The 17,500-nt window shown below is 50.2% G+C and overlaps 2 protein-coding genes across 6 annotated transcripts in view; both read left to right on the top strand.

Moving 5' to 3' along the window:
• The window catches only part of arhgap29a (Rho GTPase activating protein 29a), a 22,493-nt gene extending 9,313 nt beyond the window's left edge, over positions 1-13,180 (top strand). Inside the window, exons 1-21 of one of the 3 annotated variants that reach the window (XM_079360960.1) lie at positions 1-491; positions 2,630-2,726; positions 3,331-3,403; positions 3,602-3,662; positions 4,475-4,612; positions 5,224-5,288; positions 5,370-5,480; positions 5,558-5,638; positions 5,730-5,918; positions 5,997-6,134; positions 6,211-6,401; positions 7,238-7,407; positions 7,613-7,741; positions 8,543-8,641; positions 8,718-8,881; positions 9,475-9,663; positions 9,738-9,875; positions 10,156-10,391; positions 10,843-11,131; positions 11,238-11,346; positions 11,553-13,180. The exon at positions 1-491 is cut by the window's left edge and continues 168 nt beyond it. In XM_079360960.1, coding sequence (XP_079217086.1) covers positions 3,347-3,403; positions 3,602-3,662; positions 4,475-4,612; positions 5,224-5,288; positions 5,370-5,480; positions 5,558-5,638; positions 5,730-5,918; positions 5,997-6,134; positions 6,211-6,401; positions 7,238-7,407; positions 7,613-7,741; positions 8,543-8,641; positions 8,718-8,881; positions 9,475-9,663; positions 9,738-9,875; positions 10,156-10,391; positions 10,843-11,131; positions 11,238-11,346; positions 11,553-12,490 — 3,492 coding nt within the window. In that variant the 5' untranslated portion in view covers positions 1-491; positions 2,630-2,726; positions 3,331-3,346 and the 3' untranslated portion in view covers positions 12,491-13,180. The remainder of the gene's footprint in view (positions 492-2,629; positions 2,727-3,330; positions 3,404-3,601; positions 3,663-4,474; positions 4,613-5,223; positions 5,289-5,369; positions 5,481-5,557; positions 5,639-5,729; positions 5,919-5,996; positions 6,135-6,210; positions 6,402-7,237; positions 7,408-7,612; positions 7,742-8,542; positions 8,642-8,717; positions 8,882-9,474; positions 9,664-9,737; positions 9,876-10,155; positions 10,392-10,842; positions 11,132-11,237; positions 11,347-11,552) is intronic. The other 2 variants (XM_079360959.1, XM_079360958.1) reach the window with 2 other exon arrangements.
• Positions 13,181-15,211: 2,031 nt separating this feature from the next.
• abca4a (ATP-binding cassette, sub-family A (ABC1), member 4a) overlaps positions 15,212-17,500 on the top strand; it is a 34,001-nt gene continuing 31,712 nt past the window's right edge. For 2 of the 3 annotated variants that reach the window (XM_079360954.1, XM_079360955.1), the window contains exons 1-4: positions 15,212-15,384; positions 15,856-15,949; positions 16,071-16,212; positions 16,296-16,435. In XM_079360954.1, coding sequence (XP_079217080.1) covers positions 15,319-15,384; positions 15,856-15,949; positions 16,071-16,212; positions 16,296-16,435 — 442 coding nt within the window. In that variant the 5' untranslated portion in view covers positions 15,212-15,318. Of the gene's footprint in view, positions 15,385-15,855; positions 15,950-16,070; positions 16,213-16,295; positions 16,436-17,447 lie in introns of those variants that run through there. The other variant, XM_079360957.1, reaches the window with a different exon arrangement.

Genomic DNA, 17,500 nt, shown 5'->3' with positions numbered 1-17,500 from the left:
GTGACTTTTTGAAATTCACCTCGCTTCACCTGATTGGAGCGTTCCTCAGAGACGGCCGTGTTTCCAGTGGGTTGTGCTTTTCCACTCAAACAATACCATTTTTCCCCCATGATGTAACTTCCACGTTTGGACCCGTGCTCGGGCCGGAGCGAGTCGACCATTGTGTTCCAGCGAGCCTCAGGATGTCCTGTTGGGGGGGGGGGGGGGGCTCGACAGCAGAGGAGCAGATGAAGCAGCTGAAGAGAGACCCGAGCTCTGAATGGTTTCATGGTGGTTAGGAGAGGCTCCCAGGGGCCCCGCGGACACCCCAACAACCTGCTTTAAAACAACAACAGTCATCTGTTGGTTCGTGGGATTGAAGGAGACGACTCTCACTCTGGATTTATTTTCTGCTGGGAGGAGAATCCCACTTTGGATCCTCTGATCGGCTCTTCAGCAGGATGTCGAAGGTTCGTTTCTGTGACTCGTCAGACTCTGAGGAAAGTTTCCTGGTAGGTGGTTTGATGGTTTTTAGAGCACTGAGTTCCTCGGTGTGTGTTGGTCGCAGCTCTTCCTGTGTCAGAGTGTCAAACACTGTTTTTAGGCTTTATTTGTCCGTCTTCTCACTCTGGAGAGACAAACGTACTTTGGATCTTCTTCAGGCTGTTAAAGGTCCGATACGGTTGGACTGAGCTGAGTTCATTACAGCAGCAGCGTCTGTTCACGAACACGACGGCTCCTCTGACACATCAGGAAACGCTGAGTCGAGTTCCAGGTGTTTTGTCAGCTGTCAGAGCCGTTTAAAGTTTAGACAGTTTAGTCTCCTGTGTCGGAGCAAAGAAATGAACAAACTCGGCTTCTTCTCCTCCAATAAGAACCGACTTTTGGACCGGCCAAAGAACCAACATTTCCAGGGATCTCTTTGACGTTTCTGGGACGGCGTTCTGGAGCTCATGGTCCTGACAAAGACTTGGGGGCCGTGTTGTAGTCAGGACCAGACTAACTGAGACCGAGCAGGGCGAGACCGAGACAAGGCCATAAATATCTCTGCAGAGTCCTGGTCTTGTGTTTAGGGGGGCGTGTCCCTCACTCAGACCAGAACACCAGGAAGTTAAAACTCCCAGTGAGCCCAAGTGATTTATAGAAAGAGGTCTTGAACCGTCCTGTTTTAAAGTTGGAAGTCCGCCCAGTCTTAGACCGAGACGTGGCCTTTAAAAAGGGGTCTCGAGACCAGGACCATACTCGAGTACGACCCCCCTCACGGGGGAGGTGTTGGGGAACGTTTTGAAGTCCGGACTTGTTCCTGGAATCACTTTGGAGCTCTCCAGGAACCCAACGCTTCGATCGTTCGCAGCGTCCAGGTGGATGTTTTCTTCTTCTTCTGCTGTTCAGGTTAAAGACGTCACAACTTGTTGTTCCTTTAACAGCTTTATTTGTCTTCTCTTACAAACACTGGATCCATTAACGACGGAGGTTTCAGCTCATCAGAAACACAAACTGTAGCCGGGGTATCAAACTGGGAGGGTCGGCTCAAACTGGTCTCGTATCAAAGACCCTTTATCTGTTTTAAGTGTCCAACAAACTGGGACTCAAAGCAGCTGGGTTGGTTTTCACATTTGGAGGCTGTGGGTGTTTGGGGTGTTTTGGGGGTTCTGGATCAGGGTCACGTGGGACCATAAATGGATCGGTCTGTTTGAATCTTTAAGAGGATTTGTGAAGAATCGTAGAACAGTTAGTTTGGACGGTTTCCAACCTGTTTCTTCACGTCTGTTATGACGTCTGTGCAGGTTCTCAGTAATCCAGAGCTCGATCCAAACCGGTCTAGTTCTGAGGTCTCAGAACTTCTCAGAACTGGTAAGGACTTTGGAGGAGAGACCGGGCTTCTGTGTGGACACATGGCTGACGTGTGTAATTGTGTAGTTCAGATGGTGTGACAGATTTAATGTTGGTACCTTAGGACTTCTGCTCTTGTTGCCGTGGTTACCACATTATTAGATTCTTACTAAAAAGGTGTAAAAAGTTTAAAAAATGTGGTTTGATCGGTGTTTGAGTTGAATCAGCGCCTCGTGTGTTGTCAGACCAAACGCCTGAAGAGTTTCTTCTTTTACTGCTCTAAAAATGTTCATTGTTCTGCTGAGACGGAAACTCGGAGTCTCTGATTTATCGCTCCGTCTTTGGGCTCATTTTTCTGACCATCTCTCTCTCAGCGGGTTTATTTTCTCTGCGCTCGGTCCGGACAGGAAGTTTACTGCGAGGACTGATTACAGCCGTATTTACTCTCCGGCTCTGTGCTCAGTCATCACTGTGTTTGGACTCCCAGCAGGAAACTACTGCCTCTCCAGATTACAGCCAAATATACACTGAGCTTATCTCGTCTGATTTAAGCCTCACAGTTGTTTTTGGATTCCTCGGAGGGGCTTTTCCACTTTGTTTGAAACACAACCTGCACAGCTCTCAGCGGGCTGGAAGGAGCGCAGTGTGACTCAGGGAGAGTTTTATTGACGTCACGCGCAGGATGATGAATCACGCCAGAGATTCATGCCTTAGAAAAGCGCTCTGTGAGTGGCGCCGGTGCAGGATGTGTTGAGAGAGCGAGGTCAGAGTTTGTGACTAAAGTTTGACTCATTGCTTCTTCGTGGCTGCCCGACAGGAGTGAACTTTAAGGAGGTGAACGACGACAACAAGCAGAAGCTCTTCGGAGAGATCTACACGGCCATCGACACCTTGGCGTTCACCTTTGGAAATGTGTGAGTATGAGGTCATCACTCTGATCCCATCCAAACGGTACACATTATCTAAACAAGTCTGGACCAGTCTGAACCAGTCTGAACCAGTCTGAAAAAGTCTGAACCAGTCTGGACCAGTCTGAACCAGTCTAAACAAGTCTGGACCAGTCTGAACCAGTCTGAACAAGTCTGAACCAGTCTGGACCAGTCTGGACCAGTCTGAACCAGTCTGGACCAGTCTGAACCAGTCTGAACCAGTCTGAACCAGTCTGTAGTCCAGCTCATCAGATCTGAACTTTTGATTTGAATTGAACAAACTAAACAGAGTCACCAAAGTAAGAGCACAATAACCACAGTACCACATGTTATTAAAATGGACCGATGGTACCAGGTCTGGAAGGTCTCCCCTTCATACTGGATCAGTCGTGCTGCAGGTCCAACCCGACGTTTATCACAACGAGGTCGTGCTCTGATACTCAGACCAGTTTGATTCTAACAGGCAGGCGTTCCCAAAGTGCATGTTAAAATGTTCCTGCTTCCACACACACACACACACACACACACACACACACACACACACACACACACACACACACCTGATCCTGTCTTCTGTGTGTCCCCTCAGAGTGTCTGACTTCCTTATGGGAGATGTAGAGAACGGATCAGTGTTGGGGCTCCCCCTGACCAAGAGGAGCAGGGTGAGGAAACATCTACTTCTTTATCTCACCCATCAGGGGTCAGGTGTGAGTCTGACCCCCTGAAGGCTCCCTTCAGGAGAGGTCAGAGGTCACGCAGCAGGAGTCCATGTTAGTTGGTTTCCTGCTGCAGGTTTGATAACGGCTCGTAAAGCAGTAACGTGAGCGGAGGATTCTGACCTTCACCTGTCTGTGTTTCAGTCCTTCGAGAACGTCTCTGTGGAATCTGGAGGATCCGGTCCAGAGAAAGATGATCCGCCAGGTAAGACGGGTCTTTGTGACGCAGGGCAGGTTCTGCTGTGCCAACGAGAAGAGTGTCAAACTCAAGATGTGTGTGACTCAAACCTTCCCTCCACATGTGCAAGACTGGAAAGACTCCAAACCTGCTGACAGCCGCAGCTCGCTACAATCAAAGTGTGTCCACTCACAGGGGCTGTTTTTGTCCCTGCCAGGCTCCGGTAGTTATTCCAAGTGTGTGACGTCCCTGCAGAGAGAGAGAGAGAGAGACAGAGGAGGAAGGTTTTTAAACCAGAAGCAGCGGCTGGCTCGCTCTCTGCAAAGCCAGCGAAGGTTAATCATGCTGCTGCTGAGGTTATCTCTGTCCCCTCTCAGTGAGGAGGTTGCTGGTTTGAATCCCCATCTGTCAGGAGCCTCTCTGCATGGCGTGGGTTCTCTTCGGCTTCCTCCCACAGTCCAATCACACGCTGGTTACCTGCTGACTCTGAACTGTCTGTAGGTGTGTCTCTACATGTCAGCTCTCTGATTGGCTGGAGAATAGTCCCCGCCTCTCGCCCAATGACAGCTGGGATCATCTCCAGCCCAGAGCGGGGAAACAGGATTAGGATGATGGATGGATGGAGATGGTTCTGTTAGTAACAGCTTTGAGTGGACACGCTGTGATTGGATGCAGCTTCATGTTGAAGTCTCATGTTTAAACTCCGACGTGTTTGAATGTGAGGACAGTGGCGTGTGTGTGATCACGCCTCGCCACGTCCCTCTGATGTCACATCTTTAAACTGTGCCGCGGTCAGTGAGGGCGTCTCTCTCTGACTCTTCTCTGTGGTGTCCTCTCAGGACCGTGTCCCCCGGAGGAGGTGGACCGGACGCTGCAGCGGCAGGACAGCGGCGTGGAGTCGGCGCTGCTCTACGCCAAAGCCTGGTCCAAATACACCAAAGAGCTGCTGGCGTGGGTGGAGAAGCGCCTCAGTGTGGGTGAGTGAGGAGCCCCCCGGGGTCAGAAGTCACAGTTTTTATTGCACAGTCACATTTAGCACATCGAGTTCTGACATATTTGAGTTATTTCTGCTCGCTGTTTTCGTCATCGGCTTATTTTCAGGAGCTTTTCTTCCTTTCTTCAAACTAAGCTTCCTGCAGAAACAGGTGCTGGTTAAAAATCTAGATTAGTCTAAATTCAGCTCTCAGGCTTTTTATTTGGAACCTCCGACGTCACGCTGTGCTGAGGAGAGCCGCATTACGAGCGGATTAATAAGAGTCCGCTTTCCTGAGAAAATGTTCTCAATTACCTGAGCTGGATTCCAAACAATGCGGCGTTATGGTGGCTCGGGGCTGAGTGTGAGGGCCTTTTGTTCTGCACACCAGTTAATGAATGTCTTCACTTTAATACTTAATCAGGGACACGGAGCGCTCAGCACGCCGGCTGTCGCCTTCCTTCACTCATTGATTCCTCTCACAGGCCGTGATTTCATCTGAAAACTCTTTTATTAAAGGAGCAGTCTGTAACTCCGCCCCCTAGTGTTTAAACCAGGTACTGCAGGTTAAACTGTCTCCTCTTGTTCTTAATGAACTCGTCTGTCTCTCTGCAGATATCGAGTGTGCAAAAAGTTACGCCAAAATGGCCGAATCCGCCAAGTCGCTTGCAAGTCAACAGGTGAGTCGCTCCTCCCAGTCAGGTGACCTTCGTGCTGCTTCACGGAGACTCACATCAAAGCCTTCTCCTCTGTGTTTTCAGGAGTTCATGCCGTTCCGTGAGACCTACATGACTGCTTTCAAGAACGACCTCGAGTACAGCCAGCTGGTGCTTCAAACCGCAGCGATCCTCCAGAGCAACAAGTTCATGCAGGTAAAGCAGCAGAGCGTCTGTGGGAGGAGATCTGCTTCTGTAGAGACAAAGCACTGACTGTCCATGTGTGTCTGCAGCCTCTCCTCACCAGGAAGAACGAGCTGGACAAGCTACGCAAAGAGGTGAAGGAGCAGTGGCAGAGAGAGCTGAAGAAGATGGTGAGTCCACGTCTGCCGGGGCGGCGGCGGCGGCGCTGGCGATCTGTGATTTCCTGTTTGGTTGTCTGTGTCTGAACTTGTCTTCTTCCAGAACGAGGCTGACAGCGCTCTGAAGAAGGCCCGGCTGCTGCAGGCTCAGCGCCAGGAGGAGTACGAGAAGGCCAAGGTGTCCACCAGCCGGCTGGAGGAGGAGCAGATGGGGGGAGGAGGAGGAGGAGGAGCGGCGGCGTTGAAACAGTTGGAGAAGAGACGGAGGCTGGAGGAGGAGGCTCTGCAGAAGGTACGAGCTCCATCACAAAGGGACTCCTGTGGTCCTGTGCTGGTCAGATACTGAGTCATGTGACGGGTGTGTTTGCAGGCCGAGGAGGCCAGAGAGCACTGCACGTCCTGCCACCTGGACGTCGGCGTGAAGAGAGTCGACTTGGCCAAAACCAAGAGTGTGATCATCACTCAGATCAGAGAGATGGTGTCTCAGTGCGACCTCACCTTCAAGGCCGTGAGTTCTGGCGTGCGGCGTGCGTCATGCTCCGCGTGAACCTGAACACACTGCTGACCTGCTGTCTTCGTCTCAGGTGACGGTGAACTGGTTCCAGCTCCAGCAGGCTCAGGTCGTCTCTCTCCCCGTCAACCATCAGACCCTGTGTGAAAACGCCAAACAGTACGAGCCGGGCCAGCGCTACATCGACTTCGTGAGGAACCTGCCCACAGACGGGCCTCGACTGGAGCCGCACTCCTTCGACTTCACTGCCACGCAGAGCGCAGGGTGAGACTGTGTGTGTGTGTGTGTGTGTGTGTGTGTGTGTGTGTGTGTGTGTTCACTCTGGGATTATTAATGCTCATTTAAAGCCCAAACAAACTAGTTTCCTCTTTTAGAGTTTTGGTGACGCAGGTTTGAGCTCACACACACACACACACACACACACACACACACACACACACACACACACACACACACACACACACACACACACAGATGGAAATAAGGGTGTGCTTTGTTCTTTCTTAGTCCCCTTCGACCCTCAAAACTCTGATCCCTGTGATCAAAAGAATTCAGCTTTGGAAACAGGAAATGAAACCTCACACACACACAATTACACACACCCACGCACACACACACACACACACGCACACACAATTACACACACACACACACACACACACACACTCATTGGTCCTGAAAAGGTTAAATATAGACGGCTGACCTACTTCCTGTCCATTGTGGATTTAAGTAGTGTTCTAAGCTGTGGTTGGACGGGTTCAGTCGGTCGTCCTCGTCAGTGATTGGACGATGTTTGAAGGGAATAAAAAGATGACAGCTGATTTACATTTAGCATAAAAACTAAAAGCTGCAGCTCTTCTCTGCTGCTTCGCTCATATATATATATATATTTTTTTGGCGAGCATCAAAGTGTGCGGCGTCGCGGCGCTCGTAGGCTGTAACAGCTCGTATGCACGCCGCCCTGCTCCTCAGGAGCCTTTAGATTTATGCTGAGAGTTTGTTTTCGCTGCTCCATGATGAGATGCAGTTTAAAACAGGAAACAGGAAGTCATTAATCCGTCAGTTAAGCTTCTACCTCTTTAACGTGTTCCCCTCCACAGATTACCTTCAAACAAGCGCTCGCTGAGCGGCAGCCACTCGTCCCACAGCAACCTGTCCCACGGCTCCGTGACCTCTGACCCCCTCTGTGCTGAAGACGTGGACGCTCCATCCAACGCCCAACACGCCAGGATCGCAGAGCGGCGCTCCAACAGCAGCACTGACATCCACGGTACGAACAGAGCAAAGGAAGATTTTCAAAATCATGTCACACGCCACGTCCCTCTGATGTCATACATCAACAGAACGCTCCCATTCGTCTGATTCCGACCACGAGAACCACAGCAGCCGTCTCCGCGTCTGTCAGAGCCCGTCATGTGCTTCTGAACTCTCTCTGTGATAACTCATCTTCATCACTCGTCCTTCCTCTTCTGCAGCACTTCGGATTCAGGCCCCGTTCCGTCCCTGGGCCTCGACCAGTCAGGGCGGAGGGATGTGCAGCGACTCGGAGAGCGCCGGAGGAAGCAGCGAGTCTCGATCCATGGACTCGCCCACCGCCAGTCCTGGTGGGTTTGACTCTTTATTTAACTTCAGTTAAACTAACTGACAGAGAGCACGCCTTCACTTCCTGCTGAGCTGTCACGCCACGGCTGGATGCTCTCCGTGGTCACACACTGATACAGGAAGCGCAAACACAGGTGATGGACAGGAGGGACAGCAGTAGAGGTGGCGTGCAGACAGTCTGTAGAGACGGTAGAGGTGGCGTGCAGACAGTCTGTAGAGGTGGCGTGCAGACAGTCTGTAGAGGTGGCGTGCAGACAGTCTGTAGAGGTGGCGTGCAGACAGTCTGTAGAGGTGGCGTGCAGACAGTCTGTAGGGGTGGCGTGCTGACAGTCTGTAGAGGTGGCGTGCAGACAGTCTGTAGAGGTGGCGTGCAGACAGTCTGTAGGGGTGGCGTGCTGACAGTCTGTAGAGGTGGCGTGCAGACAGTCTGTAGAGGTGGCGTGCAGACAGTCTGTAGGGGTGGCGTGCTGACAGTCTGTAGAGGTGGCGTGCAGACAGTCTGTAGGGGTGGCGTGCAGACAGTCTGTAGAGGTGGCGTGCAGACAGTCTGTAGGGGTGGCGTGCAGACAGTCTGTAGAGGTGGCGTGCAGACAGTCTGTAGAGGTGGCGTGCAGACAGTCTGTAGGGGTGGCGTGCAGACAGTCTGTAGAGGTGGCGTGCAGACAGTCTGTAGGGGTGGCGTGCAGACAGTCTGTAGGGGTGGCGTGCAGACAGTCTGTAGGGGTGGCGTGCAGACCGGACGGTTAGAATCAGGAGTTTGAATGAGAACATGACGACTTTCTGTGTCGGGTTTTTCTGCACAGGAGACTTCAAGAGGAGATTACCCAGAACCCCCTCCACCGGCACCATGTCGTCTGCAGACGACCTTGACGACAGAGAGCCTCCCTCGCCCTCTGACACGGGTGAGTCCGACCCCCCTCCGTGAGCCGTCACGTCTCACAGAAACCTCTTCTGACATGGGCTCCTTGTGGTCTGCAGGTCTGAGTGAGATGATCATTGAAACGGCGAGCTCCCCGGGTCCCTTCAGAAACACGCAGATGTCCAAAGCTGCTCAGACCCACAAGCTGAGGAAGCTCCGGGCGCCGTCCAAGTGTCGCGAGTGTGACGGCCTGGTGGTGTTCCACGGAGCCGAGTGCGAGGAGGTAACCCCGGTTTCTTTTCTTCTTCTCTTTAGCTCAAAAACAAACTGAACAAAACGCCAACCCGGCCCGCGAGTCGCTTCAGAGAGTCCAAAGCATTCAGGGGACGCCGAGTCCTCCGTGGACGCTGCCAGCGTTTAGAGCGGCCTCTTTATCGGTCATGGCGAGCTGAAAACAAAAGAGACAGAGAGCACCTCTGCCCTCGTCAAAACACTCGAAGAAAAGCCAAACTTTGACCTGGCAAAAAGTTCTGCTCAGAGTCCAAATCCTCGACGGGTCTCAGTCGGGGACGAGCTCGGAAACTGAAGGTCTTTTGTTGTCTTGTGAGGACTCTCCTCCATCAGCCCGGAGACCCCCCGCCGGCCCGCTGGACGGAGTCTCTCCATATTTATAAGATGGAAAACAAAACAGCAGACTTCCTGGGAGAGTTTCTGTTTCTCTGCACAGACGCTCCGGTTGGTTCAGATCGGACTGGACTCATCTGTGGGATGTTAAACCTGACTGGTTCTCCCTCGGGAACATGTCCTGCATCTCTGTCGATCGATCAGTCCGGCCTGTCTCTGTCCTCTCTGACGTGTGTGTGCTGGTGTTCGCAGTGTTCCTTGGCCTGCCATAAGAAGTGTTTGGAGACTCTGGCCATCCAGTGTGGTCACAAGAAGCTGCAGGGCAGACTTCACCTCTTCGGCATCGACTTCACTCAGGCGGCTAAAAACAGCCAGGACGGCATTCCCTTCATCATCCGGAAGTGTACGTCAGAGATCGAGAACAGAGCGCTCAACATCAAGGTATGCACCCTGCACGTCTCCTCTCTGTGCACGCCACACTGCTGCACCTCACCGGCCTCCATCTTTGTCCTCAGGGCATCTACCGCGTCAACGGCGCCAAGTCCCGCGTGGAGAAGTTGTGTCAGGCGTTTGAGAACGGGAAACACCTGGTGGAGCTGTCGGAGCTTTATCCACACGACATCAGCAACGTGCTCAAACTCTACCTGAGACAGGTGAGCAGGACCCGATCACTCAGCCCTGTTTCACACGGGAGCTTCTGCAGCCTCATTCGGACACGTCGTCCTGTTTTTGTCTTCTTAGTGTTATTTTTGAATCCTGAATAAATGTGTTGTTTTTGAGTTTCTTCTAATGAACCAATCAGTGCAGAGGGTTCTGTAAATGAGGAAGTAAAGGCTGTTTATTTTGGGACTCCGCCCCTCTCGCCTCTCTGTTTATTTGCTCACATATTTCATCTGTTTGTTTTTCACTTCCTGGTCTCCGCCCCCCCCGCAGCTTCCAGAGCCGCTCATCCTTTTCCGTTACTACAACGACTTCATCGGTTTGGCGAAGGAGAGTCAGAGTGTCATCGTGGAGGAGCTGGAGGCGCTGAGACTAAGCCCCGCCCCGGTGACCCCGGCCCAGGTCAGCGTGGATCTGAACCGGGTCCTCTTCAAGATTAAGGACCTGCTGAGGCAGATGCCCCCGGCTCATTACAAGACCCTGCAGTTCCTCATAGAGCATCTGCACAGGTAAACATCCCATAATACTCCAGTGTGCTCCATCCAACACTTCCTGACTCCGCCCACTGTGCCGTCTCTAAAACTACACAAGAGCGTTTAGTGGTTATAGAAATAATGACATCATTATTACATCATCATAATAATCCATAATTTAAACTGGAAATTAAAAACTCAGTGGGACCTGGTTTCTTCCATTCTGACTCTGAGGATCTGATTCTGTTACTTCCTGTGGGAGGCGGAGCTACGTGCACACCCAGCACTTTTTCACGTCCACCTTTAGACACGTGGTCTCGGGTCGGTTTGTGGCGAGCAGCAGAAACACGTGAGACCACGCTCGGTGAACTGTCACCTGAAACACGAGCTCCCACTGACTCAACCCGTGATGGCAGACAGATTAAATGTGTTCCTTCAGGGCCTCCGTACTCCTCGGGTTATTTACACTGATCCGTCCTCTCTGCAGGGTGACGGAGCGGTCGGAGGAGAATAAAATGACGGCCAGTAACCTGGGCATCATCTTCGGCCCGACGCTGATCAAGCCGAGGCAGACGGACGCTGAGGTTTCCCTCTCCTCCCTGGTGGATTACCCGTATCAGGCCCTCATCATCGAGCTCCTCATCAGACACTACCAGATGGTCTTTGACACGCCCCTCAGCCCCCTCAGCCCCTCCTCCCCCACAGAGGTCGACGCCCACCTCACGCAGCAGGAGCAGCTGAGCCGCCACTCCAAGTCGCTGGGCGACATCAAGGAGGTCGGTGTTATACGCCTGCAGTGTTTTATTGTTTCATGTCTGATTCAGTGCTCACGTCTCGCCCGTCTCGCCCGTCTCACCTGTCTCGCCCGTCTCGCCTTCACAGCAGAGCTCCAAGGTGTACAAGAGACACTCCTCCATCATCCCTTCTGCACACCTGCTGGCCGAAGTCCAGGAGACCCTCCCCAACCTGGATGGAGGAGACTTCCAAGCCGGTCAGTACTGATACAGACTCCTCCGAGCTGAGTGAGGGGGCTGCACGCCGAGCTGCCGCTCACTTTAACGCCATTATTCCCTTATTATTGTGTTTTAAACAATCCGACCTGGAGGAGGGAGCAAGGTGCAGGATGGAATCTGATTGGCTGTTGTTTTATTTTCAATCATTTTTAATTCTTTTATTCTCTTTCTTTTTTTTTTCAAGTTGACGAAGTGGACTCGGAGACCTTTAATGGAGTTCTGTCATCAGGCGTCCCTGAAGGGGACAAACCCGGTGAAGGAGTCCTCCGTCGTTATCAGCACAACACGGTCACCAGAGTCCAGCTCCGACACCCCCGACACAAACTGTCCTCCCGACCTGCGAGCATGCCCGCCGAACAGGTCCTCGCCCGAGGACAAGTGGACGAGAACAACACGAGGAACAGCGGCGAGCAGGACGCCAGGAGGGCGGGAAGCTGCGACCAGTCCATCGAAGAGGTGGACGAGACTGAGAACACACGAGCGAGAGCGACGAGTCATTTCAGGAGTACGTTCATAGACACGCACACGTTACGCAGAACGTGGGACAAACAGTACAAGCACGAAGTCTCCAAAAGTCTGAAAACTTGTCCTCCGGAGAGTTCAGCCGCAGACAGCAGCAGCTCGTCAGCGTCCGTGCCCTTGTCCTCCTCGCCTTTCTCTCTGAGCGGGAGCGCCGTTAGCAACATCTACCCCAACAGGCCGTACACGGTGGCCGTGCGAGCCAACAGGACTTTAAGGCGGGAGGACAACGTGGCCAAGTACAGCCCGGTGATCACAGCTTTCAGGGCTCCCAGGACTCTCCAGCCCCCCCCAGGAACCTTCTACAAGCCCCCGCCTGGGAGCAAGACTAAAACTCTGCAGAACTGTGCCTTAGCTAACAGCGCTGAGGAGGAGGAGGAGGAAGAGGAGGAAGATGAAGAAGAGGAGGAGGAGGAGTTGGGGATTGAGATCGAGGTGTCGGTCGATGAACCTCTGGAGGAGGAGGCTGAACAGGCGGCCATGTCTCAGTCTCCCAGCTCCAGCCCCGAGGAGCTGGACCCAAACCAGGCCAGACCAGTGTACCCCAGACTGAGGCCCAGACGGCTGCAGGAGGTGGAGCACCGAGAGGCTCACTTTGTGTAAGAAGCGCGTGCATGGACTGTGCACAGACACTTCCAGATGTTTCATGACGGCGAGCGCCGTGAGCCTCGAAGACGAACAGGATGCACTTAAACGCTGTAAATGTTTAACATGAATCACCAACACTGTATCTCCTCACCAATCACCTGCTCAGAACACTGTCGCCTGCTACCAATATTTATAATTCTTTTTTATTAAAGCTGTGCAATTACATTTTTTATTTGAGTATTTTGTAAACAAACAAACCTACATGCTCTCTCTCTATGAATGTTTATATACCAAAAACAGAAAGGAAGTGTTCCAGGCGTGCAGGCCAACACTGTTACATGCTCAAGTCTTCACTTTGCAGATATCTGGAGTATAAAGACACGATGTTGTTTGTTACAGTCTGTTACTTGTTTTTATACTGTTGAGCTTCCTCTGATCTGACCAGCTTTTAGAAGCACATCGTGTTACAGCATTGTCTTTCTCTTTGTAAGATCACATTTGACGTTTCTTAATAGCCAAAGCTGTTGTGTTTTTTTTTAAGCTCCAGTAGTTTCGATCAGTCAACAGTGACGTGCTTCATGTCTTTAAATGTCTCTTTCATCGTAATGTACAAGAATAACAGAAAGTTGCAAAGATCAATGTAAAAAGCAGGTACATGAAAACAAACACCCTTTTGTAACTTATTAAAGTATATCTGACAAATTCCACCGCCGTCTGTCTCTTTAGTCTTTTTTAAGGAAAATGTTCCTTGTGTGGATTTCTTCATGAATCAGGCCGTGATGGATCGGTGGATGCAGCAGCATGATGGAGAAAACACTCTGACTGCTGAGGTCAATAAAGGGATACTTCACCCATTTACATGAAGCTGTGTATCATTAGAAACATGGTAGTAGTGTTGAATGGGAGAGAAATATGTTTTTCTTTGCCTGGAAGTTTTCTTCATGTGATGCAATATGACGCTTTTTGCATCACATGAAGAAAACTTCCAGGCAAAGAAAAACACATTTTTTTCGTCTCAGGGCAAAATGAGGGCTGGGCTCACGACCATTCAACACTATTACCATGTTTCTAATGATACACAGCTTCATGTTTCTAATGATACACAGCTTCATGTTTCTAATGATACACAGCTACATGTTTCTAATGATACACAGCTTCATGTTTCTAATGATACACAGCTACATGTTTCTAATGATACACAGCTTCATGTTTCTAATGATACACAGCTTCATGTTTCTAATGATACACAGCTACATGTTTCTACTGATACACAGCTTCATGTTTCTAATGATACACAGCTTCATGTTTCTACTGATACACAGCTTCATGTTTCTAATGATACACAGCTACATGTTTCTAATGATACACAGCTTCATGTTTCTAATGATACACAGCTACATGTTTCTAATGATACACAGCTTCATGTAAATGGGTGAAGTATCCCTTTAAGCTTGTTTCCTGTTGCTACAGTCATGAGTCTGTGTTTTTAATGAGTGATGTACAACACTGTGACTGACAGCGCTCCATTCTCTAGAACAATCCTTTCACCTTGAACTCATTGCTCTTTGCTTGTGCACCGCAGACTGAAGCATTTCTGTGTTAGATATGATGTTTTCATCCGATCGAACCACGTGACTCTTTAACACCAACTAATCCAGGACCAGGACCAGGACCAGGACCAGACATGGTGAAATGAGCCGGTGTGTTTGTAGAGACAGATGTGGTTAGAAAGTCGTCTTCCTCTGAACCATAAAGGTCTACTGTGTGTCTGTAGGGATTCATACACACAGAATAACAATGTCAGCCTGTCTGTGACTTCAACTACTTTATTCTGTACTTTGATCAGGCTAATTATCCCCTGTGCTTTACATTCAGATCATTAAATCCTGTGCTTTACATTCAGATCATTAAATCCTGTGCTTTACATTCAGATCATTAAATCCTGTGCTTTACAGTAAAATCATTAAAACTTGTTTCATTGCTGCAAACGTTCAGCTTCCGGTCCTTTAGACCCTGAAAATATGTAATAATCAGTGAAAGACTGAACCAGTATTTAATGGACACGTTGACTTGCAGCGTGACGTCCATTATAAGCAGATGGGAGGTGGTGAACATATATTCTCAGATTCTTTACAGGTAGTGGGATTACAGCAGAGGCAGGATTGCATGGTGTGACCCCGGGCCTGTGGGTTAGCTGATGTAGAGCTGAAGGATAAGAGTGCTGGCAGACTCCCACAAGTGAGAAAGGAGATTAAAGCAATCTGCTTAACTATTCACAAGGTCTGGATGCTCGCTGTGTTTGCAACAACAAGACGTGTTGGACGAATATGTTCCGTTCTACTTTATTTATCCAACATCAACTCACACGGAGGGTCCTTCAGCTCCTGTTCGTCTGGTGAGTCATGTACCATGCTGTACTGTACATGTGTGTTTCACATGTACATGTGTGTTTCACATGTACAGGTGTGTGTTTCAATTCAAATGTGTCCTCATAGTTTGAACAGGGCTGGATTCAGTCTGTGGTAAAGGACCGATGTTATCATGATAGTAATGTTCTCAGAGTGTGACAGGTTATAGTGCAGAGAAGTGTGTTGAGCTCAGTAAGCTTGTTACAGGGATAATGACACAAAGAGCTGCAGGATGAATGAACAGACACCTTTTCAGTGACGCCACACGACACGTCAAGCGTTTATTCCCAGCGTGTTCTTTCCTTAAAGCAAAGTGTGTTCACTCCTTCCTGTTCTGTGCTTCAGTCTGCAGCTTCACTGAGGTCATGTGGAGCGGCTGATTTCTAGGTTTGTCGGTTGGTGTCTGCCCCCCCACGGGGGTGAAGACCAGGAGTCATGGGGGCAGGAAGGCAGGTCAGACTCCTGCTGTGGAAGAACTGGACCGTCCGCAGGAGGCAGAGGGTAAAAATCTGCACCCCTCTATTCTTTATAGCTTTTATCTCAGTCATACTCATCGGCTCAAACACGAGATGCGTTCAGGTGTCATTCCTTGCATGGGAAAGCCCCTAATGTGCTTACATGCTAAATGTTCTAGATATCATTCTCTGCAGATGATACAACTGCTCCTGCTGTCATTCTATGCACATGATATCACTCATCCCCATGAACCCATGATATCTGCACATGCTTTTTGCTGACAGTGATAAATTCTGTGTTTGGATGATACTCACCAGTTTGCATAAAAGCTCACAGTGTCCTTCTTTGCAGATGACACCACGTGTGTTCCTTCTTAACAGACGGATCTTTTCCCTGAGTGCTACAGATACAGAACAGATGATATCAGATAACTAAGCTGATGTATTTCATCAACATGCTGACTTGGGGATTATTGTAAATGGTTTGTGAAAGGTTTTGGTTGTGACCTTCACACAGGTGCGTTTCTTCATGGAGGTCATGTGGCCTGTGGTGCTCTTCATCGGACTCGTGTGGCTGAGAAGAGTGAATCCACTTTACCGTCAGCATGAATGTAAGAACACGTCACAGAGAGAGAGAGAGAGAGAGAGAGAGAGAGAGAGAGAGAGAGAGAGAGAGAGAGAGAGAGAGAGACGTATGGTGGAGTCCTCATTCATCAGTCTTGAACATTTCAGGTCACTTCCCCAACAAGGCCATGCCGTCTGCCGGGATCCTGCCGTGGATTCAGGGAATCTTCTGCAACGCCAATAACCCGTGTTTTCAGTACCCGACCCGCGGTGAATCTCCAGGCGTGGTGTCCAACTACAACAACTCAATGTAAGTCTGATGAAAGATTCATTTACACAATCACATGGGATTATATGATGTGTTAATCTGCATGACCTGGGTTCTGTTCTCAGACTGGCTCAGTTCTACTCTGATGCTCAGGAGCTTCTGTTCACTGACCCAAACGTTCTGCAGCTCGGTCCACACTGGGACGAACTGAACGCCATGAGTGACTTCATGAACTCCCTGCGCACACACCCTGAACGTTTCTCAGGTCAGTGCTCCAGACTGTCATCCACACGCGCCGAGCGAGCACGCTTCACGCCGGGGCCGAGTCCAGACTGTGGGAGCACAGCGAGACCTTATGTGTTTAAAATATCACACACAGTTCTGTGCATCATGTTTACATTTTAAAAAGTAGCACAACAGAGAAAAATATGGATACACAAAGAAACCTCCAGCAGGCGGGGCTTCTCTGTAAGTCCCGCCTCTTATCCGGCAAATATCCAATAATAGTAAAAGATGTTAAAGGGGGACCAATCAGACTTCAAGGAGGGTCTAATGCCACCTTTGGCGACCCCCCCCCCCTGGACACGCCCCTGGTCTGCACTGCGGGGGCAGGTTGCACTGTTAGCAGCGAGGACATCATTATTGGAGTGTAACCATGGCAACAGTAGAAACACAACATACCTGTTTCAGACAAAGGATTTTTATTAGTGCAGTACAACTTTGGTTTCAATCAGGTGTCTTTATCCCGGCGCTGTTCGTCAGCGTAGTGGGAGGAGCTTCTGACTGATGTCATCCCTCCACAGAGATGTGAGGGATGGAGCATCAAACTGGGATCACATGCACACAAGGTTTCCCAGTTTGCCTTTGTGCTGTTGTGCTTGTCACAGTCTGTATCATCTTCATGCTTCAGCTGCTTTGTTGAATTGGTCGCTGTCTCAGGTTCTTTATGTGACTGGTGTCAGCGGTCCCGTTGGTCCAGTCAGGAGCTCAGACACACCTGACAGTGTCCGTCATCTGTTCCATCATGTATCATGTCATGTCTGAAGCTTGGAGAGATGTCTCTGTGTCCTGTATGGAGTCTGGATGTGCACACACAGTAACAGGATTACATGACAGGAGTTTAAGGAGGCCCGTCAGGTAATCTGCTTACTTTCACCACCACTCTGTTGTTGATTTGGTGGGAAAGAGATTCACGTGTCCATACTGGGAGACTCCCTGCAGACATGTTCATACCAACATGAACACATGCATGTATACGTATCTGTCTAAATCAAGCTGGATGCTGGGAGCGGAGCGAGGCCGGCTGCATTCCTGCCTGTGAATGATTAGG

The sequence above is a fragment of the Symphodus melops genome (genome assembly GCF_947650265.1).
Source record: "Symphodus melops genome assembly, chromosome: 14".
In the NCBI taxonomy this organism is placed as follows: Eukaryota; Metazoa; Chordata; class Actinopteri; order Labriformes; family Labridae; genus Symphodus; species Symphodus melops.
This window is presented reverse-complemented; position numbering and strand designations above follow the sequence as displayed.